Source organism: Ranitomeya variabilis, chromosome 7 (assembly GCF_051348905.1).
Source record: "Ranitomeya variabilis isolate aRanVar5 chromosome 7, aRanVar5.hap1, whole genome shotgun sequence".
Lineage (NCBI taxonomy): Eukaryota > Metazoa > Chordata > Amphibia > Anura > Dendrobatidae > Ranitomeya > Ranitomeya variabilis.
In genome coordinates, this window is record NC_135238.1 from 9,970,503 (window position 1) to 9,987,220 (window position 16,718).

Sequence of the window (16,718 nt, forward strand, 5' to 3'; positions counted from 1 at the left end):
CTAGTGGTGGCTGTATAAATCTGTAGGTAGTGAGCTCCCCCGAGTGGAGGCTGTATAAATCTGTATGAAGTGAGCTCCCCCTAGTGGTGGCTGTATAAATCTGTGTATAGTGAGCTCCTCCTAGTGGTGGCTGTATATATCTGTATGCAGTGAGCTCCCTCTAGCGGTGGCTGTATAAATCTGTATGTAGTGAGCTCCCCGTAGTGGTGGCTGTATAAATCTGTATGCAGTGAGCTCCCCGTAGTGGTGGCTCTATAAATCTGTATGCAGTGAGCTCCCCGTAGTGGTGGCTCTATAAATCTGTATGCAGTGAGCTCCCCGTAGTGGTGGATGTATTAATCAGTATATACTGAGCTTCCCCCTAGTGTCAGCTGTATAAATCTGTATGCAGTGAGCCCCTCCTAGTGGTGTCTGTAAAAATCTGTATGTAGTGAGCTCCCCCAGTGGTGACTGTATAAATCTGTGTGTAGTGAGCTCCCCCTAGTGGTGGCTGTATAAATCTGTATGTAGTGAGCTCCCTCTAGTGGTGACTGTATAAATTTGTAAGTAGTGAGCTCCCCCTAGTGGTGGCTGTATAAATTGTGTATAGTGAGCTCCCCCTAGTGGTGACTGTATAAATCTGTATGTAGTGAGCTCCCCCTAGTGGTGGCTGTATACATCTACATGCAGTGTTGACCCCTTGGTGGCGGCTTTTAAGCAGAATTTCCTCATTAATCTGTGTGATACAGAACAGTCCTGGGCACCGGTCCCATCCAGACTGATTGCTGTTTTACTTTTGGTGCATTAGGTTCAGTCTGGGGCTACACGGCACATTAGTCCATGATGGTCGTCACGTGCCCGAGGTTCGCTTGGTGACTCTGCTCCACTGTGGCGCTATAGGAAGAGGCTGGGTCGCATCGTGACACCGACACAACAAGCAAGTTGTCAAAAATCCATCCCAATGTGATCTGTTACTTGCCGGCCGCGGTTGTGTCGGTGTCACATTGTGCCCCCATCCCCTTCTATAGGGCGGCTATGTTTGTGGGGTCCACCTCACCCTATGGCCCCCCCGTCAGTGTCAGCTGTGCAGGGCTGGACTCCATATTGCTCCTTGGGTTCCCCCGATCTCGTCCCCCATGACTGGAGTGGCGCCTCCGTCCATCATGGCTGCTCACACACAACGCTCCGGGGGGGCCCGACAATTGGCCAAGTAATGGCAGATGCTATAGAGCGCGAAAATGACACAGACCAGAGCCAAGATGGCGGACAACGAGCCGAGGAGATAGAGGGACATGCGCTTCTCTGCCGGGAACCGCACCAAACAGGTGAAGGGGCCGGGGCAGAACAGGGTGGAGCATTCTATGGGGTCACCAGAAACCAGAGGGAGATGCCACCAGAAGAGGACGTACAAGAAGGAGACCTCGCCCAGCAGGCGCAGGAGGATGCACAGCAGGTACAGGAGCAGCAGCGTCCTCTGCTGGTGGAAGTCCAGGACCAAGTCCTTGTGGGCCAATTCCGAGGACCACACCCCCACCAGGGGCCCCTCAGGCTGCACCATCTTCTTCCTCATGGTCGCCTTGGTCAGGTTATGGCGGAGCTGGGAGGTGAAGAGCTCCATGAGGAGGACGGAGGCCACGAAGAAGACGTAGGCGCTGTTCCACGTGGAGACCACCGGCACCTGGAAGTGGTCGCTGAAGCACGCTTTACGGCAGAACTCCGAGGTCTCGTTACCGCGGCAATCAAAGTCCACATCCAGCTTACCCCAAGGAAGCTCGGATACATAGAGGGCGAGGAGGCGTACCACCGCGAAGCCGAACCACAGGGTCCTCCCCGTGTAATCCGTGGTGGCCTCCAGAGCCGTGCGGAGGATGGGGATCAGACCGGTGACCATTGCCATCTACGGGAGACGAGGGAGAGGAAGGTGACATGGAAGGCGGGTATCTAAGCCGACCCGATGTATCTATTCACACCATGCAAGATACTGTCTGCGGAGACGCAGTACCACCTCCAGACAGTATCACACAGGAGAGGATTAGATACACGGCTCAGCAGTCAGTATCACACAGGAGAGGATTAGATACACGGCTCAGCAGTCAGTATCACACAGGAGAGGACTAGATACACGGCTCAGCAGTCAGTATCACACAGGAGAGGATTAGATACACGGCTCAGCAGTCAGTATCACACAGGAGAGGATTAGATACACGGCTCAGCAGTCAGTATCACACAGGACAGGATTAGATACACAGCTCAGCAGTCAGTATCACAGAGGAGAGGATTAGATACACGGCTCAGCAGACAGTATCACACAGGAGAGGATTAGATACACGGCTCAGCAGTCAGTATCACACAGGATAGGATTAGATACACGGCTCAGCAGTCAGTATCACACAGGAGAGGATTAGATACACGGCTCAGCAGTCAGTATCACACAGGAGAGGATTAGATACACGGCTCAGCAGACAGTATCACACAGGAGAGGATTAGATACACGGCTCAGCAGTCAGTATCACACAGGAGAGGATTAGATACACAGCTCAGCAGTCAGTATCACACAGGAGAGGATTAGATACACGGCTCAGCAGTCAGTATCACACAGGATAGGATTAGATACACGGCTCAGCAGGCAGTATCACACAGGATAGGATTAGATACACGGCTCAGCAGGCAGTATCACACATGAGAGGATTAGATACACGGCTCAGCAGTCAGTATCACACAGGAGAGGATTAGATACACGGCTCAGCAGTCAGTATCACACAGGAGAGGATTAGATACACGACTCAGCAGTCAGTATCACACAGGAGAGGATTAGATACACAGCTCAGCAGACAGTATCTCACAGGAGAGGATTAGATACACGGCTCAGCAGTCAGTATCACACAGGAGAGGATTAGATACACGACTCAGCAGTCAGTATCACACAGGAGATGATTAGATACACGGCTCAGCAGACAGTATCACAGAGGAGAGGATTAGATACACGGCTCAGCAGTCAGTATCACACAGGAGAGGATTAGATACACGGCTCAGCAGTCAGTATCACACAGGATAGGATTAGATACACAGCTCAGCAGTCAGTATCACACAGGAGAGGATTAGATACACGGCTCAGCAGACAGTATCACACAGGAGAGGATTAGATACACAGCTCAGCAGTCAGTATCACACAGGAGAGGATTAGATACACGGCTCAGCAGTCAGTATCACACAGGATAGGATTAGATACACGGCTCAGCAGGCAGTATCACACAGGATAGGATTAGATACACGGCTCAGCAGGCAGTATCACACATGAGAGGATTAGATACACGGCTCAGCAGTCAGTATCACACAGGAGAGGATTAGATACACGGCTCAGCAGTCAGTATCACACAGGAGAGGATTAGATACACGACTCAGCAGTCAGTATCACACAGGAGAGGATTAGATACACAGCTCAGCAGACAGTATCTCACAGGAGAGGATTAGATACACGGCTCAGCAGTCAGTATCACACAGGAGATGATTAGATACACGGCTCAGCAGTCAGTATCACACAGGAGAGGATTAGATACACGGCTCAGCAGTCAGTATCACACAGGAGAGGATTAGATACACGGCTCAGCAGTCAGTATCACACAGGAGAGGATTAGATACACTCTCAGCAGTCAGTATCACACAGGAGAGGATTAGATACACAGCTCAGCAGTCAGTATCACAGAGGAGAGGATTAGATACACGGCTCAGCAGACAGTATCACACAGGAGAGGATTAGATACACGGCTCAGCAGTCAGTATCACACAGGAGAGGATTAGATACACTCTCAGCAGTCAGTATCACACAGGAGAGGATTAGATACACGACTCAGCAGTCAGTATCACACAGGAGAGGATTAGATACACAGCTCAGCAGACAGTATCTCACAGGAGAGGATTAGATACACGGCTCAGCAGTCAGTATCACACAGGAGATGATTAGATACACGGCTCAGCAGTCAGTATCACACAGGAGAGGATTAGATACACGGCTCAGCAGTCAGTATCACACAGGAGAGGATTAGATACACGGCTCAGCAGTCAGTATCACACAGGAGAGGATTAGATACACTCTCAGCAGTCAGTATCACACAGGAGAGGATTAGATACACAGCTCAGCAGTCAGTATCACAGAGGAGAGGATTAGATACACGGCTCAGCAGACAGTATCACACAGGAGAGGATTAGATACACGGCTCAGCAGTCAGTATCACACAGGAGAGGATTAGATACACTCTCAGCAGTCAGTATCACACAGGAGAGGATTAGATACACAGCTCAGCAGACAGTATCTCACAGGAGAGGATTAGATACACGGCTCAGCAGTCAGTATCACACAGGAGAGGATTAGATACACGACTCAGCAGTCAGTATCACAGGATAGGATTAGATACACAGCTCAGCAGACAGTATCTCACAGGAGAGGATTAGATACACGACTCAGCAGTCAGTATCACACAGGAGAGGATTAGATACACTCTCAGCAGTCAGTATCACACAGGAGAGGATTAGATACACAGCTCAGCAGACAGTATCTCACAGGAGAGGATTAGATACACGGCTCAGCAGACAGTATCACACAGGAGAGGATTAGATACACGGCTCAGCAGTCAGTATCACACAGGAGAGGATTAGATACACGGCTCAGCAGTCAGTATCACACAGGAGAGGATTAGATACACGGCTCAGCAGTCAGTATCACACAGGAGAGGATTAGATACACGGCTCAGCAGACAGTATCACACAGGAGAGGATTAGATACACGGCTCAGCAGTCAGTATCTCACAGGAGAGGATTAGATACACGGCTCAGCAGTCAATATCACACAGGAGAGGATTAGATACACGGCTCAGCAGACAGTATCACACAGGAGAGGATTAGATACACGGCTCAGCAGTCAGTATCTCACAGGAGAGGATTAGATACACGGCTCAGCAGTCAGTATCACACAGGAGAGGATTAGATACACGGCTCAGCAGTCAGTATCTCACAGGAGAGGATTAGATACACGGCTCAGCAGTCAGTATCACACAGGAGAGGATTAGATACACAGCTCAGCAGTCAGTATCACACAGGATAGGATTAGATACACAGCTCAGCAGTCAGTATCACACAGGAGAGGATTAGATACACGGCTCAGCAGTCAGTATCACACAGGAGAGGATTAGATACACAGCTCAGCAGTCAGTATCACACAGGAGAGGATTAGATACACAGCTCAGCAGTCAGTATCACACAGGATAGGATTAGATACACGGCTCAGCAGGCAGTATCACACAGGATAGGATTAGATACACGGCTCAGCAGGCAGTATCACACATGAGAGGATTAGATACACGGCTCAGCAGTCAGTATCACACAGGAGAGGATTAGATACACGGCTCAGCAGTCAGTATCACACAGGAGAGGATTAGATACACGGCTCAGCAGTCAGTATCACACAGGAGAGGATTAGATACACGGCTCAGCAGTCAGTATCACACAGGACAGGATTAGATACACAGCTCAGCAGTCAGTATCACAGAGGAGAGGATTAGATACACGGCTCAGCAGACAGTATCACAGGAGAGGATTAGATACACGGCTCAGCAGTCAGTATCACACAGGAGAGGATTAGATACACGACTCAGCAGTCAGTATCACACAGGAGAGGATTAGATACACAGCTCAGCAGACAGTATCTCACAGGAGAGGATTAGATACACGGCTCAGCAGTCAGTATCACACAGGAGAGGATTAGATACACGACTCAGCAGTCAGTATCACACAGGAGATGATTAGATACACGGCTCAGCAGTCAGTATCACACAGGAGAGGATTAGATACACGGCTCAGCAGACAGTATCACACAGGATAGGATTAGATATACGGCTCAGCAGACAGTAACACAGGAGAGGATTAGATACACGGCTCAGCAGTCAGTATCACACAGGAGAGGATTAGATACACTCTCAGCAGTCAGTATCACACAGGAGAGGATTAGATACACAGCTCAGCAGTCAGTATCACAGAGGAGAGGATTAGATACACGGCTCAGCAGACAGTATCACACAGGAGAGGATTAGATACACGGCTCAGCAGTCAGTATCACACAGGAGAGGATTAGATACACTCTCAGCAGTCAGTATCACACAGGAGAGGATTAGATACACAGCTCAGCAGACAGTATCTCACAGGAGAGGATTAGATACACGGCTCAGCAGTCAGTATCACACAGGAGAGGATTAGATACACGACTCAGCAGTCAGTATCACACAGGATAGGATTAGATACACAGCTCAGCAGACAGTATCTCACAGGAGAGGATTAGATACACGGCTCAGCAGACAGTATCACACAGGAGAGGATTAGATACACGGCTCAGCAGTCAGTATCTCACAGGAGAGGATTAGATACACGGCTCAGCAGACAGTATCACACAGGAGAGGATTAGATACACGGCTCAGCAGTCAGTATCTCACAGGAGAGGATTAGATACACGGCTCAGCAGACAGTATCACACAGGATAGGATTAGATACACGGCTCAGCAGTCAGTATCTCACAGGAGAGGATTAGATACACGGCTCAGCAGACAGTATCACACAGGAGAGGATTAGATACACGGCTCAGCAGTCAGTATCACACAGGAGAGGATTAGATACACGGCTCAGCAGTCAGTATCTCACAGGCGAGGATTAGATACACAGCTCAGCAGTCAGTATCACACAGGAGAGGATTAGATACACGGCTCAGCAGTCAGTATCACACAGGAGAGGATTAGATACACGGCTCAGCAGACAGTATCACACAGGAGAGGATTAGATACACGACTCAGCAGACAGTATCACACAGGAGAGGATTAGATACACAGCTCAGCAGTCAGTAACACACAGGAGAGGATTAGATACACGGCTCAGCAGTCGGTATCACACAGGAGAGGATTAGATACACGGCTCAGCAGTCAGTATCACACAGGAGAGGATTAGATACACAGCTCAGCAGACAGTATCACACAGGAGAGGATTAGATACACGGCTCAGCAGTCAGTATCACACAGGAGAGGATTAGATACACAGCTCAGCAGTCAGTATCACACAGGAGAGGATTAGATACACGGCTCAGCAGTCAGTATCACACAGGATAGGATTAGATACAGCTCAGCAGTCAGTATCACAGAGGAGAGGATTAGATACACGGCTCAGCAGACAGTATCACACAGGAGAGGATTAGATACACAGCTCAGCAGTCAGTATCACACAGGAGAGGATTAGATACACGGCTCAGCAGACAGTATCACACAGGATAGGATTAGATACAGCTCAGCAGTCAGTATCACAGAGGAGAGGATTAGATACAGCTCAGCAGTCAGTATCACACAGGAGAGGATTAGATACAGCTCAGCAGTCAGTATCACAGAGGAGAGGATTAGATACACGGCTCAGCAGACAGTATCACACAGGATAGGATTAGATACACAGCTCAGCAGACAGTATCACACAGGATAGGATTAGATACATGGCTCAGCAGTCAGTATCACACAGGAGAGGATTAGATACACGGCTCAGCAGTCAGTATCACAGAGGAGAGGATTAGATACACGGCTCAGCAGTCAGTATCACAGAGGAGAGGATTAGATACACGGCTCAGCAGACAGTATCACACAGGATAGGATTAGATACAGCTCAGCAGTCAGTATCACAGAGGAGAGGATTAGATACACGGCTCAGCAGTCAGTATCACACAGGAGAGGATTAGATACACGGCTCAGCAGTCAGTATCACAGAGGAGAGGATTAGATACACGGCTCAGCAGTCAGTATCACACAGGATAGGATTAGATACACGGCTCAGCAGTCAGTATCACAGAGGAGAGGATTAGATACACAGCTCAGCAGTCAGTATCACACAGGAGAGGATTAGATACACGGCTCAGCAGTCAGTATCACACAGGAGAGGATTAGATACACAGCTCAGCAGTCAGTATCACACAGGATAGGATTAGATACACAGCTCAGCAGTCAGTATCACACAGGATAGGATTAGATACACAGCTCAGCAGTCAGTATCACACAGGAGAGGATTAGATACACGGCTCAGCAGCCAGTATCACACAGGAGAGGATTAGATACACGGCTCAGCAGCCAGTATCACACAGGAGAGGATTAGATACACGGCTCAGCAGACAGTATCACACAGGATAGGATTAGATACACGGCTCAGCAGTCAGTATCACACAGGAGAGGATTAGATACACAGCTCAGCAGCCAGTATCACACAGGAGAGGATTAGATACACGGCTCAGCAGTCAGTATCACACAGGATAGGATTAGATACACGGCTCAGCAGTCAGTATCACACAGGAGAGGATTAGATATACATCTCAGCAGACAGTATCACACAGAAGAGGATTAGATACACGGCTCAGCAGTCAGTATCACACAGGAGAGGATTAGATACACAGCTCAGCAGTCAGTATCACACAGGATAGGATTAGATACACGGCTCAGCAGTCAGTATCACACAGGATAGGATTAGATACACGGCTCAGCAGTCAGTATCACACAGGAGAGGATTAGATACAGCTCAGCAGTCAGTATCACAGAGGAGAGGATTAGATACACGGCTCAGCAGACAGTATCACACAGGATAGGATTAGATACACGGCTCAGCAGTCAGTATCACACACAGAGCACTAATTGCAGGAACATCTTTTGCTCTGTGTCCATGTTATGATCACATCTGTACAATTTGCTGTTTTTGTGATTTCTCGTCCAGATCTCAGATAGAGGCAATCACTACATATGGCGCCGCCGTCACCCGCCCCCAGAGATATAATCACCCGCTGGACGAGGCCGCTCCGGGAAATCGTGAGGGAGAAAATCCCAACACGTGACCTGCAGATCGAGAATCACCTGGAGGGGGCGTGTCCGATATATGGTGCAGAGCGCGCCCCCTGGTGGCGGCAGGTGGAATTACTTCCTATATCTGTGATCGTAACATGGACACAAAGCAAAAGATGTTCCTGCAATTACTGCTCTGTGTGTGATACTGACTGCTGAGCCGTGTATCTAATCCTCTCCTGTGTGATACTGACTGCTGAGCCGTGTATCTAATCCTCTCCTGTGTGATACTGACTGCTGAGCCGTGTATCTAATCCTATCCTGTGTGATACTGACTGCTGAGCCGTGTATCTAATCCTATCCTGTGTGATACTGACTGCTGAGCCGTGTATCTAATCCTATCCTGTGTGATACTGACTGCTGAGCCGTGTATCTAATCCTCTCCTGTGTGATACTGACTGCTGAGCTGTGTATATAATCCTCTCCTGTGTGATACTGACTGCTGAGCCGTGTATCTAATCCTCTCCTGTGATACTGTCTGCTGAGCTGTGTAGCTAATCCTCTCCTGTGTGATACTGACTGCTGAGCCGTGTATCTAATCCTCTCCTGTGTGATACTGACTGCTGAGCCGTGTATCTAATCCTATCCTGTGTGATACTGACTGCTGAGCCGTGTATCTAATCCTATCCTGTGTGATACTGACTGCTGAGCCGTGTATCTAATCCTATCCTGTGTGATACTGACTGCTGAGCCGTGTATCTAATCCTCTCCTGTGTGATACTGACTGCTGAGCTGTGTATATAATCCTCTCCTGTGTGATACTGACTGCTGAGCCGTGTATCTAATCCTCTCCTGTGATACTGTCTGCTGAGCTGTGTAGCTAATCCTCTCCTGTGTGATACTGACTGCTGAGCCGTGTATCTAATCCTCTCCTGTGTGATACTGACTGCTGAGCCGTGTATCTAATCCTCTCCTGTGTGATACTGACTGCTGAGCCGTGTATCTAATCCTCTCCTGTGTGATACTGACTGCTGAGCCGTGTATCTAATCCTCTCCTGTGTGATACTGACTGCTGAGCCGTGTATCTAATCCTCTCCTGTGTGATACTGACTGCTGAGCCGTGTATCTAATCCTCTCCTGTGTGATACTGGCTGCTGAGCCGTGTATCTAATCCTATCCTGTGTGATACTGACTGCTGAGCCGTGTATCTAATCCTCTCCTGTGTGATACTGACTGCTGAGCCGTGTATCTAATCCTCTCCTGTGTGATACTGTCTGCTGAGCCGTGTATCTAATCCTCTCCTGTGTGATACTGACTGCTGAGCCGTGTATCTAATCCTATCCTGTGTGATACTGACTGCTGAACCGTGTATCTAATCCTCTCCTGTGTGATACTGACTGCTGAGCCGTGTATCTAATCCTATCCTGTGTGATACTGTCTGCTGAGCCGTGTATCTAATCCTCTCCTGTGTGATACTGTCTGCTGAGCCGTGTATCTAATCCTCTCCTGTGTGATACTGACTGCTGAGCCGTGTATCTAATCCTATCCTGTGTGATACTGACTGCTGAGCTGTGTATCTAATCCTCTCCTGTGTGATACTGTCTGCTGAGCTGTGTATCTAATCCTATCCTGTGTGATACTGACTGCTGAGCTGTGTATCTAATCCTCTCCTGTGTGATACTGACTGCTGAGCCGTGTATCTAATCCTATCCTGTGTGATACTGACTGCTGAGCCGTGTATCTAATCCTATCCTGTGTGATACTGTCTGCTGAGCCGTGTATCTAATCCTCTCCTGTGTGATACTGACTGCTGAGCTGTGTAGCTAATCCTCTCCTGTGTGATACTGACTGCTGAGCCGTGTATCTAATCCTCTCCTGTGTGATACTGACTGCTGAGCCGTGTATCTAATCCTCTCCTGTGTGATACTGACTGCTGAGCCGTGTATCTAATCCTCTCCTGTGTGATACTGACTGCTGAGCCGTGTATCTAATCCTCTCCTGTGTGATACTGGCTGCTGAGCCGTGTATCTAATCCTATCCTGTGTGATACTGACTGCTGAGCCGTGTATCTAATCCTCTCCTGTGTGATACTGACTGCTGAGCCGTGTATCTAATCCTCTCCTGTGTGATACTGTCTGCTGAGCCGTGTATCTAATCCTCTCCTGTGTGATACTGACTGCTGAGCCGTGTATCTAATCCTATCCTGTGTGATACTGACTGCTGAACCGTGTATCTAATCCTCTCCTGTGTGATACTGACTGCTGAGCCGTGTATCTAATCCTATCCTGTGTGATACTGTCTGCTGAGCCGTGTATCTAATCCTCTCCTGTGTGATACTGTCTGCTGAGCCGTGTATCTAATCCTCTCCTGTGTGATACTGACTGCTGAGCCGTGTATCTAATCCTATCCTGTGTGATACTGACTGCTGAGCTGTGTATCTAATCCTCTCCTGTGTGATACTGTCTGCTGAGCTGTGTATCTAATCCTATCCTGTGTGATACTGACTGCTGAGCTGTGTATCTAATCCTCTCCTGTGTGATACTGACTGCTGAGCCGTGTATCTAATCCTATCCTGTGTGATACTGACTGCTGAGCCGTGTATCTAATCCTATCCTGTGTGATACTGTCTGCTGAGCCGTGTATCTAATCCTCTCCTGTGTGATACTGACTGCTGAGCTGTGTAGCTAATCCTCTCCTGTGTGATACTGACTGCTGAGCCGTGTATCTAATCCTCTCCTGTGTGATACTGACTGCTGAGCCGTGTATCTAATCCTCTCCTGTGTGATACTGACTGCTGAGCCGTGTATCTAATCCTCTCCTGTGTGATACTGACTGCTGAGCCGTGTATCTAATCCTCTCCTGTGTGATACTGGCTGCTGAGCCGTGTATCTAATCCTATCCTGTGTGATACTGACTGCTGAGCCGTGTATCTAATCCTCTCCTGTGTGATACTGACTGCTGAGCCGTGTATCTAATCCTCTCCTGTGTGATACTGTCTGCTGAGCCGTGTATCTAATCCTCTCCTGTGTGATACTGACTGCTGAGCCGTGTATCTAATCCTATCCTGTGTGATACTGACTGCTGAACCGTGTATCTAATCCTCTCCTGTGTGATACTGACTGCTGAGCCGTGTATCTAATCCTATCCTGTGTGATACTGTCTGCTGAGCCGTGTATCTAATCCTCTCCTGTGTGATACTGTCTGCTGAGCCGTGTATCTAATCCTCTCCTGTGTGATACTGACTGCTGAGCCGTGTATCTAATCCTATCCTGTGTGATACTGACTGCTGAGCTGTGTATCTAATCCTCTCCTGTGTGATACTGTCTGCTGAGCCGTGTATCTAATCCTCTCCTGTGTGATACTGTCTGCTGAGCCGTGTATCTAATCCTCTCCTGTGTGATACTGTCTGCTGAGCTGTGTATCTAATACTGTCCTGTGTGATACTGACTGCTGAGCCGTGTATCTAATCCTCTCCTGTGTGATACTGACTGCTGAGCCGTGTATCTAATCCTCTCCTGTGTGATACTGACTGCTGAACCGTGTATCTAATCCTCTCCTGTGTGATACTGACTGCTGAGCCGTGTATCTAATCCTATCCTGTGTGATACTGTCTGCTGAGCCGTGTATCTAATCCTCTCCTGTGTGATACTGACTGCTGAGCCGTGTATCTAATCCTATCCTGTGCGATACTGTCTGCTGAGCTGTGTATCTAATCCTCTCCTGTGTGATACTGACTGCTGAGCCGTGTATCTAATACTGTCCTGTGTGATACTGACTGCTGAGCCGTGTATCTAATCCTCTCCTGTGTGATACTGACTGCTGAGCCGTGTATCTAATCCTATCCTGTGTGATACTGACTGCTGAGCTGTGTATCTAATCCTCTCCTGTATGATACTGTCTGCTGAGCCGTGTATCTAATCCTCTCCTGTGTGATACTGACTGCTGAGCCGTGTATCTAATCCTCTCCTGTGTGATACTGACTGCTGAGCTGTGTATCTAATCCTCTCCTGTGTGATACTGACTGCTGAGCTGTGTATCTAATCCTCTCCTGTGTGATACTGACTGCTGAGCCGTGTATCTAATCCTCTCCTGTGTGATACTGACTGCTGAGCCGTGTATCTAATCCTCTCCTGTGTGATACTGACTGCTGAGCCGTGTATCTAATCCTCTCCTGTGTGATACTGACTGCTGAGCCGTGTATCTAATCCTCTCCTGTGTGATACTGACTGCTGAGCTGTGTATCTATTCCTCTCCTGTGTGATACTGACTGCTGAGCCGTGTATCTAATCCTATCTCCTGTGTGATACTGACTGCTGAGCTGTGTATCTAATCCTCTCCTGTGTGATACTGACTGCTGAGCCGTGTATCTAATCCTCTCCTGTGTGATACTGACTGCTGAGCTGTGTATCTAATCCTATCCTGTGTGATACTGACTGCTGAGCCGTGTATCTAATCCTCTCCTGTGTGATACTGACTGCTGAGCTGTGTATCTAATCCTCTCCTGTGTGATACTGACTGCTGAGCTGTGTATCTAATCCTATCCTGTGTGATACTGACTGCTGAGCCGTGTATCTAATCCTCTCCTGTGTGATACTGACTCCTGAGCCGTGTATCTAATCCCATCCTGGGTGATACTGACTGCTGAGCCGTGTATCTAATCCCATCCTGGGTGATACTGACTGCTGAGCCGTGTATCTAATCCTCTCCTGTGTGATACTGACTGCTGAGCTGTGTATCTAATCCTCTCCTGTGTGATACTGACTGCTGAGCTGTGTATCTAATCCTATCGTGTGCGATACTGTCTGCTGAGCTGTGTATCTAATCCTCTCCTGTGTGATACTGACTGCTGAGCCGTGTATCTAATCCTCTCCTGTGTGATACTGACTGCTGAGCCGTGTATCTAATCCTCTCCTGTGTGATACTGACTGCTGAGCCGTGTATCTAATCCTATCCTGTGTGATACTGACTGCTGAGCTGTGTATCTAATCCTCTCCTGTATGATACTGTCTGCTGAGCCGTGTATCTAATCCTCTCCTGTGTGATACTGACTGCTGAGCCGTGTATCTAATCCTCTCCTGTGTGATACTGACTGCTGAGCTGTGTATCTAATCCTCTCCTGTGTGATACTGACTGCTGAGCTGTGTATCTAATCCTCTCCTGTGTGATACTGACTGCTGAGCTGTGTATCTAATCCTCTCCTGTGTGATACTGACTGCTGAGCCGTGTATCTAATCCTCTCCTGTGTGATACTGACTGCTGAGCCGTGTATCTAATCCTCTCCTGTGTGATACTGACTGCTGAGCCGTGTATCTAATCCTCTCCTGTGTGATACTGACTGCTGAGCCGTGTATCTAATCCTCTCCTGTGTGATACTGACTGCTGAGCTGTGTATCTATTCCTCTCCTGTGTGATACTGACTGCTGAGCCGTGTATCTAATCCTATCCTGTGTGATACTGACTGCTGAGCTGTGTATCTAATCCTCTCCTGTGTGATACTGACTGCTGAGCCGTGTATCTAATCCTCTCCTGTGTGATACTGACTGCTGAGCTGTGTATCTAATCCTATCCTGTGTGATACTGACTGCTGAGCCGTGTATCTAATCCTCTCCTGTGTGATACTGACTGCTGAGCTGTGTATCTAATCCTCTCCTGTGTGATACTGACTGCTGAGCTGTGTATCTAATCCTATCCTGTGTGATACTGACTGCTGAGCCGTGTATCTAATCCTCTCCTGTGTGATACTGACTCCTGAGCCGTGTATCTAATCCCATCCTGGGTGATACTGACTGCTGAGCCGTGTATCTAATCCCATCCTGGGTGATACTGACTGCTGAGCCGTGTATCTAATCCTCTCCTGTGTGATACTGACTGCTGAGCTGTGTATCTAATCCTCTCCTGTGTGATACTGACTGCTGAGCTGTGTATCTAATCCTATCGTGTGCGATACTGTCTGCTGAGCTGTGTATCTAATCCTCTCCTGTGTGATACTGACTGCTGAGCCGTGTATCTAATCCTCTCCTGTGTGATACTGACTGCTGAGCCGTGTATCTAATCCTCTCCTGGGTGATACTGACTGCTGAGCCGTGTATCTAATCCCATCCTGGGTGATACTGACTGCTGAGCTAATCTTATCCTGTATGATACTCCACACTGCATCCCCATCATGTTCCGTGAGTCTTGTACCTTTGCTGGGGGTTTCCTTTCCTCGCCCTCTGGTTAGAGCGTCAGCTCTTGGGGTCAGTGTATCCGGTGTAGATTCCTCGGTGGATGGAGCGTCAGCTCTTGGGGTCGATGCGTCCGGTGTAGATTCCTCAGTGGATGGAGCGTCAGCTCTGGGGGTCGGTGCGTCCGGTGTAGATTCCTCGGTGGATGGAGCGTCAGCTCTTGGGGTCAGTGCGTCCGGTGTAGATTCCTCGGTGGATGGAGCGTCAGCTCTGGGGGTTGGTGCGTCTGGTGTAGATTCCTTGGTGGATGGAGCGTCAGCTCTTGGGGTCGATGCGTCCGGTGTAGATTCCTCAGTGGATGGAGCGTCAGCTCTGGGGGTCGGTGCGTCCGGTGTAGATTCCTCGGTGGATGGAGCGTCAGCTCTGGGGGTTGGTGCGTCTGGTGTAGATTCCTTGGTGGATGGAGCGTCAGCTCTTGGGGTCGATGCGTCCGGTGTAGATTCCTCAGTGGATGGAGCGTCAGCTCTTGGGGTCGATGCGTCCGGTGTAGATTCCTCGGTGGATGGAGCGTCAGCTCTTGGGGTCAGTGCGTCCGGTGTAGATTCCTCGGTGGATGGAGCGTCAGCTCTTGGGGTCAGTGTATCCGGTGTAGATTCCTCGGTGGATGGAGCGTCAGCTCTGGGGGTCGGTGCATCCGGTGTAGATTCCTCGGTGGATGGAGCGTCAGCTCTGGGGGTCGGTGCATCCGGTGTAGATTCCTCGGTGGATGGAGCGTCGGCTCTGGGGGTTGGTGCGTCCGGTGTAGATTCCTCGGTGGATGGAGCGTCAGCTCTTGTGGTCAGTGTATCCGGTGTAGATTCCTCGGTGGATGGAGCGTCAGCTCTGGGGGTTGGTGCGTCCGGTGTAGATTCCTCGGTGGATGGAGCGTCAGCTCTTGTGGTCAGTGTATCCGGTGTAGATTCCTCGGTGGATGGAGCGTCAGCTCTGGGGGTTGGTGCGTCCGGTGTAGATTCCTCGGTGGATGGAGCGTCAGCTCTGGGGGTCGGTGCATCCGGTGTAGATTCCTCGGTGGATGGAGCGTCGGCTCTGGGGGTTGGTGCGTCCGGTGTAGATTCCTCGGTGGATGGAGCGTCAGCTCTTGTGGTCAGTGTATCCGGTGTAGATTCCTCGGTGGATGGAGCGTCAGCTCTGGGGGTCGGTGCGTCCGGTGTAGATTCCTCAGTGGATGGAGCGTCAACTCTTCAGGTCAGTGTATCCGATGTAGATTCCTCGGTGGATGGAGCGTCAGCTCTGGGGGTCGGTGCATCCGGTGTAGATTCCTCGGTGGATGGAGCGTCAGCTCTGGGGGTCGGTGCGTCCGGTGTAGATTCCTCAGTGGATGGAGCGTCAACTCTTCAGGTCAGTGTATCCGATGTAGATTCCTCGGTGGATGGAGCGTCAGCTCTGGGGGTTGGTGCGTCCGGTGTAGATTCCTCGGTGGATGGAGCGTCAGCTCTGGGGGTCAGTGCGTCCGGTGTAGATTCCTCGGTGGATGGAGCGTCAGCTCTGGGGGTCAGTCCCAGTCCGGCAGCGCAGATGTTGGAGTCGGGGGTGGGATGAGCGGGGGCGCGCCGTCCTCCTCATACATGATAAACGCAGAAAATGCAGTTTTTCCAGTTCCTCTGATTAACCCCGTGTGGTCTGGAGAAGGCGCTGTCCCCACACCCACCTGTGTCCTTGTAGCTGTCAGCCACCCGTC

At 49.7% G+C, this 16,718-nt stretch overlaps 1 protein-coding gene across 1 annotated transcript; it reads right to left on the reverse strand.

The window, feature by feature from the left end:
- Positions 1-137: 137 nt before the first annotated feature.
- LOC143785200 (gap junction beta-1 protein-like) lies at positions 138-15,255 on the reverse strand. Its single transcript, XM_077273914.1, has 2 exons — positions 15,000-15,255; positions 138-1,876 (listed from the first exon to the last, which is right to left on the reverse strand). Exon 2 carries the CDS (start codon positions 1,874-1,876, stop codon positions 1,151-1,153), a length of 726 nt encoding a protein of 241 aa, XP_077130029.1. The 5' UTR covers positions 15,000-15,255; the 3' UTR covers positions 138-1,150.
- Between the last annotated feature and the right edge of the window lie 1,463 nt (positions 15,256-16,718).